The 17,548-nt window shown below is 42.4% G+C and overlaps 1 protein-coding gene across 1 annotated transcript in view; it reads right to left on the minus strand.

Moving 5' to 3' along the window:
• Positions 1-1,672: 1,672 nt before the first annotated feature.
• The window catches only part of MTTP (microsomal triglyceride transfer protein), a 42,445-nt gene continuing 26,569 nt past the window's right edge, over positions 1,673-17,548 (minus strand). The window contains exons 11-18 of the mRNA XM_069485604.1: positions 17,235-17,447; positions 15,382-15,593; positions 13,098-13,195; positions 12,881-13,002; positions 10,708-10,935; positions 5,037-5,161; positions 4,494-4,664; positions 1,673-3,014 (exon numbers count right to left, since the gene is read on the minus strand). Of these exons, the coding sequence (XP_069341705.1) occupies positions 2,843-3,014; positions 4,494-4,664; positions 5,037-5,161; positions 10,708-10,935; positions 12,881-13,002; positions 13,098-13,195; positions 15,382-15,593; positions 17,235-17,447 (1,341 nt within the window). The 3' untranslated portion in view covers positions 1,673-2,842. The remainder of the gene's footprint in view (positions 3,015-4,493; positions 4,665-5,036; positions 5,162-10,707; positions 10,936-12,880; positions 13,003-13,097; positions 13,196-15,381; positions 15,594-17,234; positions 17,448-17,548) is intronic.

Consider the following 17,548-nt stretch of genomic DNA (forward strand, 5'->3'; position numbering starts at 1 on the left):
AATCACAGAACCCAGATTCAATGGACAGGAACATAAATCCCACCTCTCAATGGGTAGAGCTCCAGAGAATTTGGGGACATGTTTGAAAATCACCATACTCATTAAGGAGTTTTTAAAAACAGATACTTCTAAAAAAATGAATTCTGAAGTCAGTTCTTAGATCAGCGTAGGTTCAGTCTAGAAAAAAAATCTGGACTGAGAATAGTCTGTACGAGGTTTGGTGGGCATGCTTTGGTGGGCATGCTTTTTTGTGCGTGGGGCAATATGGTGGAGTCTGGTAGGGCAGAAATCACTGTTGTACTTCTGATGTGGAGAGAATCCATTTTCTTCAGGAAAGAATGAATGCCTACTGTATGCTCTGGTTCATGGAGAGGCTGGGATTTCAGTAAGCCTTTCAATATGGCGAGAATGGCTGACATGCTGGTGAAGCTCTCTGGTCTGACCCTGGCCAAAGGCAGGAAGATTTAAAGAGGAAACTGACTAACACACCCTCAAAGAAGAAGTTCATGTTAACGACCCAGCACAGGGCGGGCAGGGGAGCAAAGAGGGCTGGGTGTGAACAGAACCAGAAAATCCAGGACAATGGCAAGAGACTGAAAGTGAAGAAACTGTTTAGTTGGGATGGCGGAAGGGGCCCTAGTGGAGGGCTATGAGGGGAGGCAGACGGGGAGAAGTAGCAGTTCAAAGCCATTTGATAGGAGGTTCATCCAACAGAGATGGTGTCAAAAGATGGCGAAAATCATAGCTACAATTAAGATTTTTTTCTGCCCCTTGAAGTTGTAACCTCGTCAAACTGATCATCCCTTGAGTAGAGTCTTCCCTGAAGGCTTGTATACCTCCCGTACTACTGAATGGAGAGTAAGAACAGGTTTATTCAAGTCAGAGATAGCTGGGTTCAAACCCACTTCTACCCCTCGCAGGGAGGTGCTGACCGACAGTGGCTGCAGAGTCCCCATCAGAAGACCATGCGGTTCCCAGCAGACGTCTTTGCAGACGTAAAGCCCTGCCTGGATGTCGACATTGGTAACAGTGGAGTGGTTGAAACCAGACGACTGCGAGTGAGATTTAAAGTTATTTTTCTGGCTGCAATATCTTACTTAACATTTCCAAATGCGGAACGCCACTCTATCCCTCTTACATTTCTACCTCATTGAGCTAAACAGGAGCTACTGTTTGTCCTGTGCTTCTGGTTTCTTACTTCTCTGGAGTGTGTCAGAGCTACTGGGGACTGTCTGTTCTCCACTGGGGGGGCAGAGAGTTGACTCAGCAGCCAGGTAGGCGGATGGGAAGCAGCAAACACTGACGTTCAGGGCTCCGCAGCCCTCACAGTTAAGTAAATGATTAGTTTGCATTTCACAGAGGCAGCTGTGATTTGTCACACGTCACACGGCTGAGATCCCCTTAGCCCACTACACCTTCAGCCTGGTGCCCCAGCCCCACCTGCTTTCCCTGTGCATCAGTGTCTTCATGGCACGCCAATGCCACCGCCCACCACGCCCACCCACCCCTCAGTTGTTGGTTTTTGCCTTCCTTTCCAGTAACTTAATAATGAGGGTGCCAGCCCAGAGCCTTGTAAAAATTTGGGTCACAGCTGTGTATGTGTCCAGGCTCAGAAAGTGGCAGGAACAGAGAAATATGGTGTTTGAAGTCAAGAACGACAAAGGAATTCAGTAAGATTTCCACACATTTATTTCATCACACTTCATTTTCAATTTATCACCACCAGTGGGCGAGCTTAACTTCCGTCTTCTGTGTGTGTGTGTGTGTGTTCCACGGACAAATGAGCACCTGTCATTTATTTTCAGTTTATCACAATAAGCACATCTGTTTTTATTAATAAATATTTGCAAATGGTCAACACGGCTCCTTTAATTCATACAAATTTCAAGACATTCCGTTATTGATTTCATAGTTTAGAAATCCAGATGCACTGGTTTCTCGAAGCAATGTTCTCTCGGTCATTCTAGCTACTGTACAGAGTGCAGTCAAATGGACTGGATCCCCCACCACAAAATAAGTGAGGCAGAGATAAAATGATGACTATAAGAGGATGTCCCTTATAAAGGACAGTGTACCACATTACAGCCTCAAAAAGACACAACATCAGAAAAATCAAATGGAGTCTCTGAAATTCATTTTTCTGATTCCTATGTGCTAAGTTCAATATTTTTGCAGGGCTGGAAATAGAGGTCTGAATGGCTTCCAAGCAACCTGACTACATGATCAGTAGAAAGATGAGACGATGGCGTGTTTTAATTCTGTGTGTCTTCTACCTTAATGCTTAATAAAACTAACAATAACAGAAGACATAAATATTAACCCTTGGAGCTGGCTAACAAAAGTCTTGTCCTCTCTCCCCCCATAACCCCAATTCTGTCCCCATAAAAAAAGAAAGAAAGAAAATGACCTGTTTTTTTTCCTGATTAGGCAACAGGTTTGGTTTTCTTGCCGTGCTCACGGTCCAATCAAGGGCTTCGTATACACTGAAAATTGTTGAAACAAAATTGGGTTCTCCTGAGTGTGTGTGGTTTTGTTTTTGTTTTCAACAAACACCAGTTTCCTCTTGGAGCAGAACTATTCTCACTGCACCAAATGGGACTTGAGAGAGGCACAAGAAAACAAAGAACGTGGTTGAAGGTGTCACATGATGACTCAAAGTGACACTGTGGGTAGTATAGTGAATAGCCCCAAATGTGATCAACTGAAGTTTTCCATAACTTTTTACAAAAATCTTAAATACAGGTAAATATGTAAACACTGTGCTCCCAGAGAGCAAGTACTCAGGTAGGTCACATCGCATACCTTGGGGAGACAAATTCCAAGGAAATGTCACTGGTGGGTTTCAAAACCATCCGCTGGAAGAGCCCTCCGGCTGCGGGGCGAACACCACTTTGCACATCTCAGAGTTCTCTTGGTGGAGCGGGAATTCACATCCCGCCACTAGGTGCTCTTTTCTCCTCCGGGAAACATAGCCTCTACCTGTGGACAGCCTTTCGTACTTTGTCTCCGATTGCCTGCGTGACAACAGCCACAATAACAATTACACACACGTCGAAGTCCCCTCACACCTGTCCCAGCCAAGTCACTAAATGTGCGCTTGAAGCTTCTGTTCCCAAGCAATTTGCCATAGGATGTAAGTAACAAAGACCCATGAAGGGAGTGATTTTCTTCTTCCCATTTCTTTTTATATCAACAGATATACTTCAAATGCCTGGGATGTGGGAGTCCTGCCGTACATTTTTCTGGAAGGAAGGACTGAATTCCTTTTAGCTCTTTGGAGATGCTGTTAAGCTTTGCAGGCCTTGCTATGTCTCCCACCCCTCATTCCAGAAGCCCCACCTTGGGCACACTCCCCTCTTGAGTGACTAGCAAGTCCAGCTGGATTTAAGTGAAGAATGCTGGCAGGGACATGTTCCGGAAGCTCTAGCCCAAGTGGAATGTGGAACCCAACCAGTTAGCCATGTGGCTCAGTCGGAAGGTTGTTTTTTTTTTCAACCACTGGAAGGTTAATTTTTTCAATGCACTTATGGAGGTTTATTCTAGACATAAGTTAATGTAAGTGAGTGGTGGCTTAGTAGCCCAACTATAAACCACAATCTTTTACTCTGTGAACATGTCATCTACTTATATTTGTGCTTATATCATCGATGCATGATTTATATGAACAGTGAACTGTCAGTAAGATAAAGAAGGTGCTCAACCCTGGTCTGCTTGGAAAGGAGATGACGTAAAGTGCGGCTTGCTGCCTTAAGTACACAAGTGACATTCATGGTTCGTGCACATCAACTACTAAGAAGGCGTCAGTACTACCACCTAGATGCAAAGCATTCTAGCTCCACGTGATAATACTCTTACCAACATGGCTACAAGATTTAAAGGACACAGCATAAATGAGAGTTAGGCTCTAGAGTGGAAGAGAGGTTGGGAAAGTTACACAGGTAATTATATATTTATCTTTTTAGACACTAGGAATTCTACTGAAAGCATTTACAAACAAAAAATTCCAAACACTCAAGCTTAAGCCAAAAGTTAAACAAGGTCGAGTTGCTGTTGCATGCAATACCTAAGAATTGTGAATTCATTTCAGCCCTTACACCTGGTAAATGAATTGCCTGGTGTTTTATTTTGAACTTTCTGGCCGGGAGACAACTGTGAAGACACCTGACAATAAATGTACATCGGTATTTTTGCTGAAACTAGGTGGCAACTCCTACAGCAAATCATCTCTCTTTGTTTCCTTGATAGATTATTTAGGGATTAGAATATGATACCACCTCTAGAATAAAATGAACTAGTCATTAGATACCATTTTTTGGTATCCTAGAAACTGATATTTTTTGGCCTTATCAATTATTCTTTTACTTATTTAAGGACAATTCACCGTTTACTGGGATTCTACTGTTTTAGTTCTGAAACTGAGCGTTCTTAGGTGCATGCAAGCTCCTTGTGGACTCAGGATGGCCCAGGCACGTCCCGCGAACGCTGCTTCTTACCTGAACGGAGCCGCGTCCTTGTCCATCTGCATGCAGACCAAGAACGGGTACTGAGAAAACTGCACTGTGGAGACGAACTCCAGGCCCACTTCTGTTTCCGCGCTGGTTTCCAGGCCGGCTTTCACAAAGGAGGAGTCCACTGTGATGTCACCATTTATTACCATAGTCACCCTAAAGATTGGAGAAACAAAGCTTTTCATAGCATATTTTCCTAAGTTGCACTCTACTGCTATAGTTTCACAGGGTCTGAACTTGTGACGCTAATGACGGGAAAGAAACACTGAGAGGACTGAGAGGTGACCTAAATGTGCTTACAGCCTGGTGGGTCCCACAGACGGGGCAGTCAAGGTTTGTTGAACCTTCTGCAGAGCCCTTCCCTGCCTCCAATTCTCAATATGGGAACAAAATGTCATATCAGGCACTACACTGTTTTGTATGGGAATACCAAAGACCAAACAGATTTTGAAAAGTCAGAAGGTTAAACAATCCCCAAAACATATCTCGGCAGTTCTTTGCATAGAGGATTATACATATTATGCTTACCGATTTTTCACTCGGGTTTTAGACTCACGATACCACAGACTAAACTCCATTGCACCCGAGATATCAATAGCCAGACCACCCTGGACCTCTATGTTGGCCTTTAGTCCAGATTGCAACTGAAGCTCCTAGAAGCAAAAAAATAATAATAATAGTAATAAAAATAATAAGTACAATTTAGTTACCCACTTTCCAAAGGTGCATTTAACCTCCCTCTGAAGACAACGCCATTTGAGTGGTGTCGATGTTGGAGTCTTTCTCTAGGCTTGGAAACATGCTGTCCTAATCCTTTTTTAAAAAATTATTTTTGGTAGGGATGGGGTTTCGCTGTGTTGCCCAGGCTGGTCCTCCTGTCTTGGCCTCCCAAAGCACCCAGATTACAGGCGCGAGCCCCTGTGCCTGGTCCATGTCCTAGTCTTGATGACTGGAAGTAGACTCTGCTGATTGGCTAAATTAGTCAATTAAAATACTAGAGTAGTGAAGTGCTAATCAAAAAGAGTGTTTTCAGTCAATCACTGCCTCACCTTGGGAGGGGAAATGGTTCTCAAAGTGTGTTCCTGTGAGGATCAGCATCACCTGGGAACTTGCTAGAAATTCAGATTCTCAGGTCCCCCTTATACCTACTGAACTAGAAACTCTCAGGGTGAGGTCTGGCAATCCATGTTGTAACAAGCCCTCATGTGATTCTGAGATACCTAAACTTGAGAACAACTGGACTAGGGAAAATGAAGGCATCTCCCTAGAAATCTATCTGTAGCTTTTTATGGCTGGTGGAGGTTTGGACTAGGTGATCTCTTGAGATTCTTAAGCACTTCTCTAGTTACGTGCTGTGTCACAGATAGTCAGCTGCATCCTTCTGGCAAATAAAAGGCAGGATTAAAAATTCCCAGCACAGTACAGCCATCCCCCAGTGTCTGAGAGGGATGGGTTGCCAGACCACCGCCCCCAAACTCTCCTCCCCCAAGGACACCAAAATGCAAGGGTGCTCAAGTCCTTTATATAAAATACGATAGTATAATATTTGTATGTAACCTACACACATCCTCCTGTATACTTTAAATCATCCCTGGATTACTTATAATACTTAATACGATGTAAAATGGTACATAAATAGTTGTACATATACTATATTTTTAAAATTTATACTAACTTTTATTGTTGAGTTGTTATATTTTATTGTTTTTTTTAAACAAAAAATATTTTTGATCCACACAGTTGGTTGAATTTGATGTGGAACCCGCAGATACGGAGAGATAATTGTATACATGTCCCAAGAATTGCCTAGATCAAACTAGGAAAGGAAGGCCAGGCAATGTAACTAAGTCTTCATACCTGCGCTGCTTGACATTTGACATGGCGTTGAATTAACAGCGAAGTCCAACATGAATGCAATAGCATTTTTCAGAGGGACAGTATCATTTACCAATACAGTCCATCCTGAGCAATTTTGTGGTTATCTGCAAACCATTCTTTTTGTGCTGCTTGTCTGCCTTTAGCCATTTTTAGCCTGCATTTTTCATGTACATTAGCTGGGGTGACGTTGGCAGAAAACTGTTTCAGCTGGATTGGAATCAGATTGCCTGGGGACAGTGTTGGAAGTGATAATGATTCTGGGATAAAGGCTCAGTATTCTTAATTTTGATATTCCTCCAACGATGTTCAATTCCTGGCACCCGGCAGCATAACTGACTTCTTTATGTAACTACCCTCCCCAGAACCAAACAAACCATGCATTGGCCAACTATAAATGCCATGATTTCACTTTCTAGAGAGGATCATGTTGATTTGCCTGAATTCTCTCCACTTTCCAAAAAACGTGACAGGAAATCTCAGACAAAGGACTTAGTTTAAGACCAACCGGGTGCATTGAAAAAGTAGGATTGTGGCATGAAGCCACCTTCAGTCTGGAGGACGCCCTTAGATGGAAGCGCGAGCTTCTCAGTGCCATGCTCAGGACACGGGAGAAGCTAGCCCTAAGGATACTGAAGGCTACGTTCAGCTTAGAACCAAACGCGGTGGCTGTAGGATGTAGGGTTTGTTTCATGCATCATAAATAACGTTAAGGACACAAACTATCCTGAGAAAACCTCAAAAGTTATTCCCAGATTTTAACCTATGCTCTTGAACTCCAGAACCAGAACATCAGAGTTCTACATGTGCATTGTAACGGTGATTGTTCCCGAATGAACCCTACTGTGTGTCCTGCCTCAGGAGCATTTCTTCTTTTGCATCTTCTCCTCCTTTTCCAATTTGAAAATCATAACCTTGCTAGTCCACCAAGCCCAGCAGAGGCCTGTGGACCCTGGCCTTCCCATTGGCCATATATTAAGCGTATATCAAAACTTACCAAGTGCCATGGAAAAGGCCCTTTCGGGGTATTAGACAATGCATCTTTTGTGCAGAGAGAGCATTCCCATTGCAGGTGGGTTATGAGGAGCACCTTGGATTTCTGGGAAGATACTATTTCTTTCATGCAAAGGGGCAATGGAAGGACTCCTGTATACAGTCACAAAGGAATTTTCTTGGACCCACTTACAAGGACCAACCACTGACCCCTGTGGAAGGACAAACCACTCTCTCCTCGGTGAATGCGGCTAAGCCACATGGTGCATTGGTTCTAATGTTTGAGGGGTACAAAGTAAATGGAACTAACAGTTTTGAGCACCTTATGTGTGCCCGTGGCTCTACATTTGGCATCTCATTTAACTCTCATACCAGCCTTCCAGGGGAGGCTTTATATCTGAAGACCAAAGGACAAATCAGGCTCAGGGGCCACCCATGGAACCAGAATAGTCAGACTTCTGTAGGGTGGAGACTTTTCTGCTAATATATATGCATGGCTGTCACAAGCTCATAACTCCCTCTTGTCTCCTGGAATGCAAGAAAGCCTGTTCTGAGAAATACTGCAAAAAAAATAAAGCATAGGCTTATGCCCTTGTTTGAGCGGAAGTACATATTTATTTAAATTCTTGCCTGTGAACTAGAGGAACAAGACATTAGAACTTTGCCTTTGTAGCTAATGTGATCCCTTTGATCCTTGAGGTCACATAAGTTTCTTAGAGCTCAGACATCGACATTTTGACAACCCACCCCCTTGCTTCCATTTAGAAAAATATGTTTCTTTGCTGGCCACAGAGGATCCCCTATTAAATTGATTTTATCAGGCATCCTTCTCTGAAGAGTAACCCCATTAGCCAAAGAGAGAGACCAAGAGAGCGAGCGCGGAGTAATTCCATCTGCTGTGACAGGCCACCCACTGCCAACATTTCCTTCAGTGTCAGCACTTGACCCAGAGTGGTATGCGTCCCTGTAGCTGGGGCGGCATGACTGGAGTGCCCGGCACGTCCAGGGGGCCTCAAACAGCTTATTTGTATAATAACCTCAGATCTGCCAAATACTCCACCCTGATGCACACGCAGACATCAGATTCTGTTTAAAAGCTAGGAGTCAATCTTTCTCATAGACTACACCTTGCCTTAGGTGCCGTTGGCTTAATGAATAGGAAAACCACACAAGATAATCCAGATCAGGGGTCCTCAAACTATGGCCAGCAGGCAAGTGTGGCCCACTGGCTGTTTTTGTGGATAAAACTTTATTGGAACACAGCCATACTCATTTGTTACTACATTGCCGATGGCTGTTTTCACTCTATCGTAAGAGAGTTGAGTAGCTGCAACAGAGATCACGTGACCTGCACAAGTGTTTTCCTTTACGTTTACAGAACAAGTTTGCTGACCCAGATCCAGATTACTACTGACATTTGCATCAAGGTTTACACCCTGATTCAAATCATTAAGGCATGGTTAATGAGAAGCTGAGCACATACAGGTGGTGTTGAATGCTTGTCTGTGTCCTAAAATGTGGACTACTTCAGCACTCGTATGCTGCTTTTAGAAGATTATTTCACTAAAAATGCAATGGAATTGTGCAATGTAAAATTCTAATCTAGTTTGAGAACCGTTTATTTTTCATGTGCTACTTGAGGATTAAGGGACATGAGAGGCCCTGCTGGTTGACCTTCTTTTCTCCATTCATATTGACAGAAACACAGTTTTGTTCAGAGTGTCCATATGCCCACTGAAAAATTATATCCACCAGCTTCCCTTGCAGCTAGAGATAGCCATGTGACACAGTTTTGGTCAATAACATTCTAGACAGGGCTTCCAAAAAAGTTCTTGAAAAGTATCAGGCTCTGTGGCCCCTTACCCTTCCCTTCCTCCTTCCTGAGCTGCAGGAAAAGAGTTTGGATTCTGATGATCTCTTAGGGATTCCAAGCTAACCCTGAACCACCAACTTCCAAATATTTGTCACAAAATAAAAATCAAACTAGTTTGCTAAGCCACCCTAAATTATTTTTTGTTTTTGTGATAGACAGCTATCCTGAATAAATATGAGGAATAACGAACATAGGGAATTAATATTAGTTCCAACAAATGAGGTTTTGGAGGAGTTTTAATACAGTCTGCTATCTACGGTCTCTCCTAACTCTGAAAGTCTATGATTTCATAACCAGAACCTAACGAATCAGAATCCTCAAATTAACAACAAAGCTGGTAATAATCTCTGGATCATCTATTCCAAATGCCTCACTTTAGTAGTAGGTTTAAAGCTATTAAATAACTGCCCAGGAGCACCCAGCAAGGAAGTAGTGGAGGCAGAATTCAAACCTAGCCTATACCCACGAATTTATTAAATCACAAAAGCAAACTTCCCAAGCAAATCCTATAGTCTGTAAATGTTGAATTCAATCTCCTTAGACATCTTCAACATAAGTATGAATTAGACTGCACAGTGATCACTTTGATTTTCCATAGGACCTTATTTAGCAAATATTCCATTTTTTTATTGCTATGCTTAGTGAGGCAGAAAATAAATCAATCCATTAAAGAAAACAATTTTAAGCACCACACATTCAAACTCAAAGGTTATTCAGATTAACCCTCTTCTGTTTCTCAGAAAATCAAGTTAGGCAGACCACCTCCATCCCATAGTATCTTGGTCACTTAAATCTGACTGCGCAGAAGATAGTATTGTCAGTCTTTAGTGTAATATTGACAGATTTGGGGGCCAAGGAAAATTGCAAACCATTTTGAAGACTGCGGTTCAAGTGAATGAAAGTACTCTTATTCTCTAAGAATAAAAAACACTTTATAAGATTTTATAAACATGAGAATTTTGGGCGAAGAGTCTCCATGAAAGATGTGGCTGGTGTCAGTGGTTGCTTGTACCGCTGCTAATTTGGCAGGGTCCCAGTGACGCACTATGTGCATCTTCATCATTGTCATCATTGCAGATGTCACCAGTGACTTGTGAAGCCTGCAGGATAAACATCCTCTAAGCCCTTGTGCCCAGGAAAGCCAAGGGAGGAGACAATGCTATTTCTGCTCTGTTGTATCCTAGGCTTTCTCCACAATTGCTTGTTTCTTTTAGTGTCAATATTTTCTCCTTGCCTCAAAATAAAGAGACCTCTTAATCAGCTAATAAATGCAAATGAAGATGCAACGTATCTATAGTGAAGGAGAAAGGGCAATCATACTAAGAGGGCCAAGTGCTTAGAATGTGAGCTCCACGATGGGCAGAACTTTGCCCTATATCCTCCGAGTCCAGAGCACACTGGAAAAGTACCTGGCACATTTCGGGGACTCAGTAAATACTTACAGATGGAACGAATTACCTGGGAATGATCTATCAGCAGAACGAGCCCTTTCACCACGCTGACAGGGTCACCAGAGGCAGACAGCATTTTGGACATCAAATCACTGTATCCGTTGAAAAAGGTGACTGGTCTGAGCTGGACGTCGAAGAGGATGGCTGACATGCCGGCGTAGGAGTCGAGGTTCTCCTCCCCCTCGTCGGGAGTGGCTGCGATTAAGGCCTCCAGTCCTTGGGCTTCAATGACCACCTGGGGAAAAAAAATTTTTAATTGTTTATTGAGATATAATGATTGTATATATTCATGGAGTACATGTTATATTTTAATACAAGCATATAACATATAATGATCAAATCAGCGTAATTGGGACATGATTCACCTGAAACATTTATCATTGCTTTATGTTGGGAACATTTGAAAACTTCTAGCTATTTTGAAATATAGTAAATTATTGTTAACTATAGTTGTCCTATTGCACTATTGAACACTAGAACTTTTTCATTCTATTTAACAGAATTATCCATTAGCCAACACATCTACGTTACCCCTTCCCACCACCCTTACCAACCTCTAGTGGCCACCATTCTATTCCCTACCCCCATGAGATCAATTTTTTTTAGGTCCCATATATGAGTGTGAAAGTGCAATATTTGTCTTTCTGTGCCTGGTTTATTTCACTTAAAATAATGTCCTCCAGATCACCCGGGGAAAATTGACGTAACGTTTATGACACAAGCTCCCTGCCTGCTCTGTAAGTGAGCGTGAGGCCTCTGAGCAACAGCTAGAACTTCTGCAGGGGTCAAAACCTCAAATATCTGCAACAGCTAGGCAAGAATAAATACACAAATCAATATAAAAATAAAAACCCTCTATGCCTGATATGAGTTACTTTCTCCATTTAATCCTCACAACCACCTTGTGAGGTACACGTTTTTACTTATTTTGTAGATGAGGCAAAAAATAAAAAATAAAAATTAAATGAAGGCTCAAGTTTACCCAGCTAGTAAATGGCAGAGGCAGGATTCAAACCCCTCTGACTACAAAGATCATGAATTTTCCATTTTATGATGTCATTCTAGAGACTCAGTCTCTCCAGGGTTGTCCTATTTTATAGAACACTCAACTATCTTGTAGAGCCTCTAAAAGGAGATGGAGAAATGTTGGCACAGTCATCCTGAGGCTGCTGGTATAAGAGAACATGTACTCTCCAAGCCACAACTCACACCATTGCATGTCAAACTGTTCTCCATCGCCAAAAACAAAAAAAACAAAACAAAACAAAAAAAAACAAAAGTCATGAATGCCACGAAGGGTTCTCACGCCCTGATTTCTCCCATACCCAGAAATCCTCCATATTTTCTATTCCCCATACCCAGCTCCTTAATCCCTGGGTGTTTGGCATTTCCAAGTGTGCACCAGAAAACAGATGGTAATTCCTCAGGGCAGATGGGCATGGTATTCTGACTATGGTGCTATCAAAGGGCATAGCAATATGATATTGATAAGAACTCAAGTTTTTACAGCACTAGATCATTTTTAAAGCTTAAATCACTTTATTTACAAGGTTATAATCTGATATGCATAAGACCTAAAAAGAAAGTGTCTCATAATTAGAAAGACTTTATAGATCATCACCAATGTTTGCATAAAACTAAAGGGATGAAAGTCAGCTAGTTGTCGAATGCCTACAATTTATTCTTTTGTCTTCTAGTACTATTGGAAAAATACAGATAGACTCTTTAAAGAGCCATATTCTATTATGAAGGGTTTTATTATGCGGAATCAATCTCTTCATAGAAACATCCAGAAAAGGAAAATATATTCTAGAATTAAATACTTGAGGGGGGCCTAAGGAATATATCTGTGAATAAAAATAAAATATTATTAAAAAATGTTCATGTGAGAAATACTGGCACGATTTCCATTTTGTAAATGTGTGTACCTTTGAAAAGACAAATGGATGTTTGGCAAGGCCAGTGAATCAGATGACTTAGGGGTCAAGTTCATATCTGAAACTTTCTCTGCGACCATAAACCAGACAGCCTCTCCCAGAGGATGGAATCATGGGCAAAATGCAACAGAAGCCACCACTAACTTACACATTCTATAGTGTTCCCAACAATATACATTTTATTTTACCTCAGACTACTTTCTTATGTAGTTTATTAAGCAAAACCCACGGACAGAGAGATACCTGGCTCCCATGAAGACCAGCTTTCCCGATGTACTGGAAGATGTTGAGGTTACTTCTCCTCAGAATGCCAGAGCCGGAGTAAAGAATGTCCAGGCTGTAAGTAGATGCCGAATGGGCCTTACCTGGTGGCAGAAGATATAACTACAATTTAATAACAGTTTCAGCAATGTCGGCTGGGCAGGGGCACGCAGGGAGGACCCGTTTGTGGTTTACGTACGTTGTATGTAGCCAGTGTAGGCAGAAGAGGACCCAGTCCCGGAAAACCGGTCATAATTGTGAGCTACCATCTCCTTCAGAACCCGGCGGACCATTTTGCTGCAACATGGAAAGAGAAAAAGATGCACATTCATGGTCGTGGCTGTTTCCCAAGATACATTTGGAGGAAAAAAAAATTCTCAGTGGAAAAAAGAGGAAGCCACTTTTTCCTCATGCCTCTCTGAGGCCAGGGGAGGTGGCAGTTGGCGTGTGAGTGTCAGAATTAGGGCCAGGCCCTTCTTTACTCAGATATCTGAAATTTAGTGTGATAATAAAATGACAGCAAGGCAAGGATGCCCGGCCATGAGGTGGCTTAAGCCGACTGGAGGTGGACACAACCCAGGAGCAGAAAATGCATGTTCTTTGGATCATCATGGTTCCATCGTTAAGTTGTACATACATTTAAGCAAAGCTGTACCAAACTGGGAAGGTTGTGCAATATTTCTTTAAATGGTTTTTCTACACCCTCTAATGTTCTCAGTGGCTAAGGATCTATAACGGTAAATTTCCGATATTTCTTTTATGTCTGTGTTGTTTTCGATTATGAAAAGAGTTCAGTACAACCCACAAAGGAGCCATTGTTTTCTATGAAGTAAGTCTTCAGAGCCTCTGTCTCGTCTGGGTCATCAGTGTTGAGGTCTTTCCATTTCTGATTACATAACGCTAATCACATCAGCAATAATGAAATTCTGACAACATGGCAAAAATCATCAACCAAAGAAATCTGGACCTAGGTCTGAGGTAGAAAATTGCTGAGAAGAGGGGACAGTAAGCTTACAGGTTTCCCTCCCCATATCACTAGGTTATATGATTTTAGCAGAGAGAGGAAAAGATGAGGAGGATCATGATATCTCTCCAAAAATCCTCAAGGGGTCTTCTTGTGGATGAATGACTAGACATGTTCTGCTTTGCTCCAGTGATAAAACCAGAGCCAATAGGCAGATTTCAGTTTATGCAACGATAGAACGGTGAGAGTCTCTGGACACTGGCCCAAGTGCCCTTAGAGGTGGTGAGCTTCCTGCCACTGACAGGGGCAAGCAAAGTCTGGACACCACGTGTCAGGAGACCAGACCCTACACTGGGGAGATACCAAGCAAGAAGGCCTTTGGTGTCCCTCCCCACACTGACATTTTGGTTCTGAGACTCTGACTCGTAATGTTCATGGGTGACAGCTTCCTCACTTCCTAGGCTGCTCTCTACCCTGCTGTGTCCTCTTTGCTGTTTCCCGGATTGCTGGTTTCACAAGACAAAGGTCACAAGTACACCCAGGACCCCTGCCACGGTCTTATAAAAGCAAACAAAGGAACAGAACAAGGAGTCAAATCCAGTCACCCTGGAACACATGGCTGCAGGTGGACGTGGCTTCTTCCTCACTTCTCACCTGCTCCCTTCCTCTTTCCTGCGTGTCCTGCTCTTTCCTCTGTTCACTCCCTCCCCTGTTTCTTATTTCATCAGTCTTCTTAGTCCTTGTTTCTCATTCCTTCTACCTTTTACTATCCTCTTTTTTTCATTTTTTTCTCTTTACTTGCCACTCTCCTGACCTCTGTTTCCCTTTTCTATGGGAAATGCTCAAATATGGTCTTTCCTGGAGGTAGTGTTCTACATGGAACTCGGGGAAACAGAAGTTCTTTCTCTGACCCTCTGATTCCAGCGAGGAAGAGCTTCGGGGGAGCCACTCTGAAGAGTGACCTCGGGGAACCTGGGAGGTGAGACTTGGGGACCGGAAGGAAGTTAATCCAGCAAGAGTAACCGAGAGTGAAGAAGTCCGCTGAGCACACTCCTCAGACCTTCAATAGTCCTAAAATGTGGGCCACCCCTAAGGTTTTAAACTTAAATTTCAAATTCATTTGATTGTGGTAAGTGAGGTTTCAAAGATCCCCAGCATTTGGAACGTTAACATGAGATACCATTTGGAAAGAACTTACATCATGTTGTTGTGCTAATTATAAAAACAGTCCTGTTGAAAGTGCAATTAGATTTTAAAACATTTGGTGATATATATTTACCAGACTGAACAGGACACCCAGAGTAAAAATCACACCCATAGTTCCAAGTCATAGTGCCAAGATGAAGTTGTTTTATCTGGCTCACTAAATAGCTTTCTTATGGGATCTTCGGCACTCTTTGGTTTTTGCAACATAATCCAGCATAATGAACACATTATCATTAGCTACATGTGTACCACATCAATATACAAATAAGCTTGAATAAGCAGACAGACATTTGCAATGCATTAAATATTATACCTTGCAGGCATTTCAAAACGTAAGATGTCTTGAACAAGGGCGAGCATGTATTTATTCATTTCTTTAGGCAGCTCCCCAATAGACAGCAGGATGTTTTTGACCTCCATGTAGGATGGATTGTTATTTAAAATGACAGCGGCGGCAGTGGTACGCACGGTCTTCTCATGAATCTTACGATTCTGGTGGTATATCCTGTTCAAGGTCTTCTTCACCTGTTTGCAAAATGTTCAAACTCAGTGCACAACTTAGATTTTTAAAATTGATGTTGTAGCAGGAATCGCGAGTGTTCGTAAAAATATGCATGTGTGACTACATTTCCCAGGTTCCTTTGCAATTAAGTGGAGGTCATATGACTGGTTCCTGCTATTGGACCCTGAACAGAATTGATGGGGATCACTTCGAGGCGAAGGCAGTTAGGAGCTGGTGTGCTTTCTCCATCTCTTTATTCTATGACTGCAGTGAACTTAGGGCCACATATTCCCTTACCCACGTTAGGCATAGCAGGAGAAAGACTTTTGATAAACTGCTGAGATTTTGTGGGATATTCGTTATTGCAGCATAGCCTGGTGTTACTTAGTAACTAATATGGAACTAATATGGAACATTCTGCACCACAGGGGTACATCCGTTACATTTGATAAACCTACTTGACACATCATTATTACCCAAAGTCCACAGGTTACCTTAGGATCGTTTTCTTTTACCAAAACGTTAACATCAAAGAAAATGTGCCAAAATAATTGCATTCTGTGGCAACAAATAATTTCATTGGTTATTACCTTTGCCAAACAACATGCAATGTGCGGGGATCTATACTAGGTCTTTATAAATATTTCTTTCGATTCCACTTCCCTCTGCCTTTTTCTTTCTCTTTTTTTTTTTTTTTTTTTTTTTTTGAGACAGAGTCTCACTCTGTTGCCCAGGCTAGAGTGAGTGCCGTGGCGTCAGCCTAGCTCACAGCAACCTCAAACTCCTGGGCTTAAGCGATCCTCCTGTCTCAGCCTCCCGAGTAGCTGGGACTACAGGCATGCACCACCATGCCCGGCTAATTTTTTCTATATATATTTTTAGCTGTCCATATAATTCCTTTCTATTTTTAGTAGAGATGGGGTCTCGCTCTTGCTCAGGCTGGTCTCGAACTCCTGAGCTCAAACGATCCGCCCACCTCGGCCTCCCAGAGTGCTAGGATTACAGGCGTGAGCCACCTCGCCCGGCCCCCTCTGCCTTTTTCTATCTCCCTTAAATCTTGGCTTTGCTTGCAGGTGTGGAGGAGTTGAGCTACTCACCCAAGAACAGACTAGGAAAGCACGCAGCCAGAATTTATGCATAAGTCTGTCTTTCTCAAAAGCCTGTGCCCCTAACCCACAAGGTTTCCAGCCACCAACTTCAACACAGAGGAAGGTGCTTAGCTGCAAACCGAAAACACCATTTTCAGCAACAGCTTATCCTGAGGTTTAGAAACATTCCCTGTCCTAATAAAAGTTTAATTTAGATGGCTTCCTGAAAATGCAGTTGCCAGCACAAACAAGGTCATACTGAAGACAGGATAGTTCAGTGCTGAAAAATTGAACAGCATCTTAAAACTTATAAAAGTAAAGATTTTATGAAAAGGATTTGTTTCTTAAAATAAGAGAATATGCTTCAATATTTATGCTTCAGGATATAGGAGATTATCTATCCAAAATGAGAGGCTGCTTTGGAATAGCTTTAAATGCAATTTAAGAGTTATTTCTAAACAGGAGAGAGAGACTGGGGGAAAAATAGAGAGACCTGAGAGGAGTTTGCATTTGACTCATGTTCAGTTGTGCTTTTTGTCCTCCTGCTAATGTTGCAAATATGCATGGAGATTTTACCTCATCGGTTATGAAAGGGACGTCGTATCTCTGGAGAGCAGTAATAGCAAGGTGGCTGACCGGTCCTTCTCCTGTTTCCGCAGACTTCAAAAGAAGTGGGATTCCTTCTGGAAGCAGGGCATTCTTCAGAGCCAGCAGATACATCGTGAGGTCCTTTTTGTTCTCTGTTTTTTCTAGTCCTCTCAGGATTAACTTCTTAGCTTCAACCACTGCCTAAAAGATCACATACCTTAGATGTATGCACGACCATACATAAAATAAGACTTGGGCAAGGTTGGCTTTATTCTTGAGTCCAAGAAAACAAGCTAAAGTTG

Source organism: Eulemur rufifrons, chromosome 13 (assembly GCF_041146395.1).
Source record: "Eulemur rufifrons isolate Redbay chromosome 13, OSU_ERuf_1, whole genome shotgun sequence".
NCBI classification, from domain to species: domain Eukaryota; kingdom Metazoa; phylum Chordata; class Mammalia; order Primates; family Lemuridae; genus Eulemur; species Eulemur rufifrons.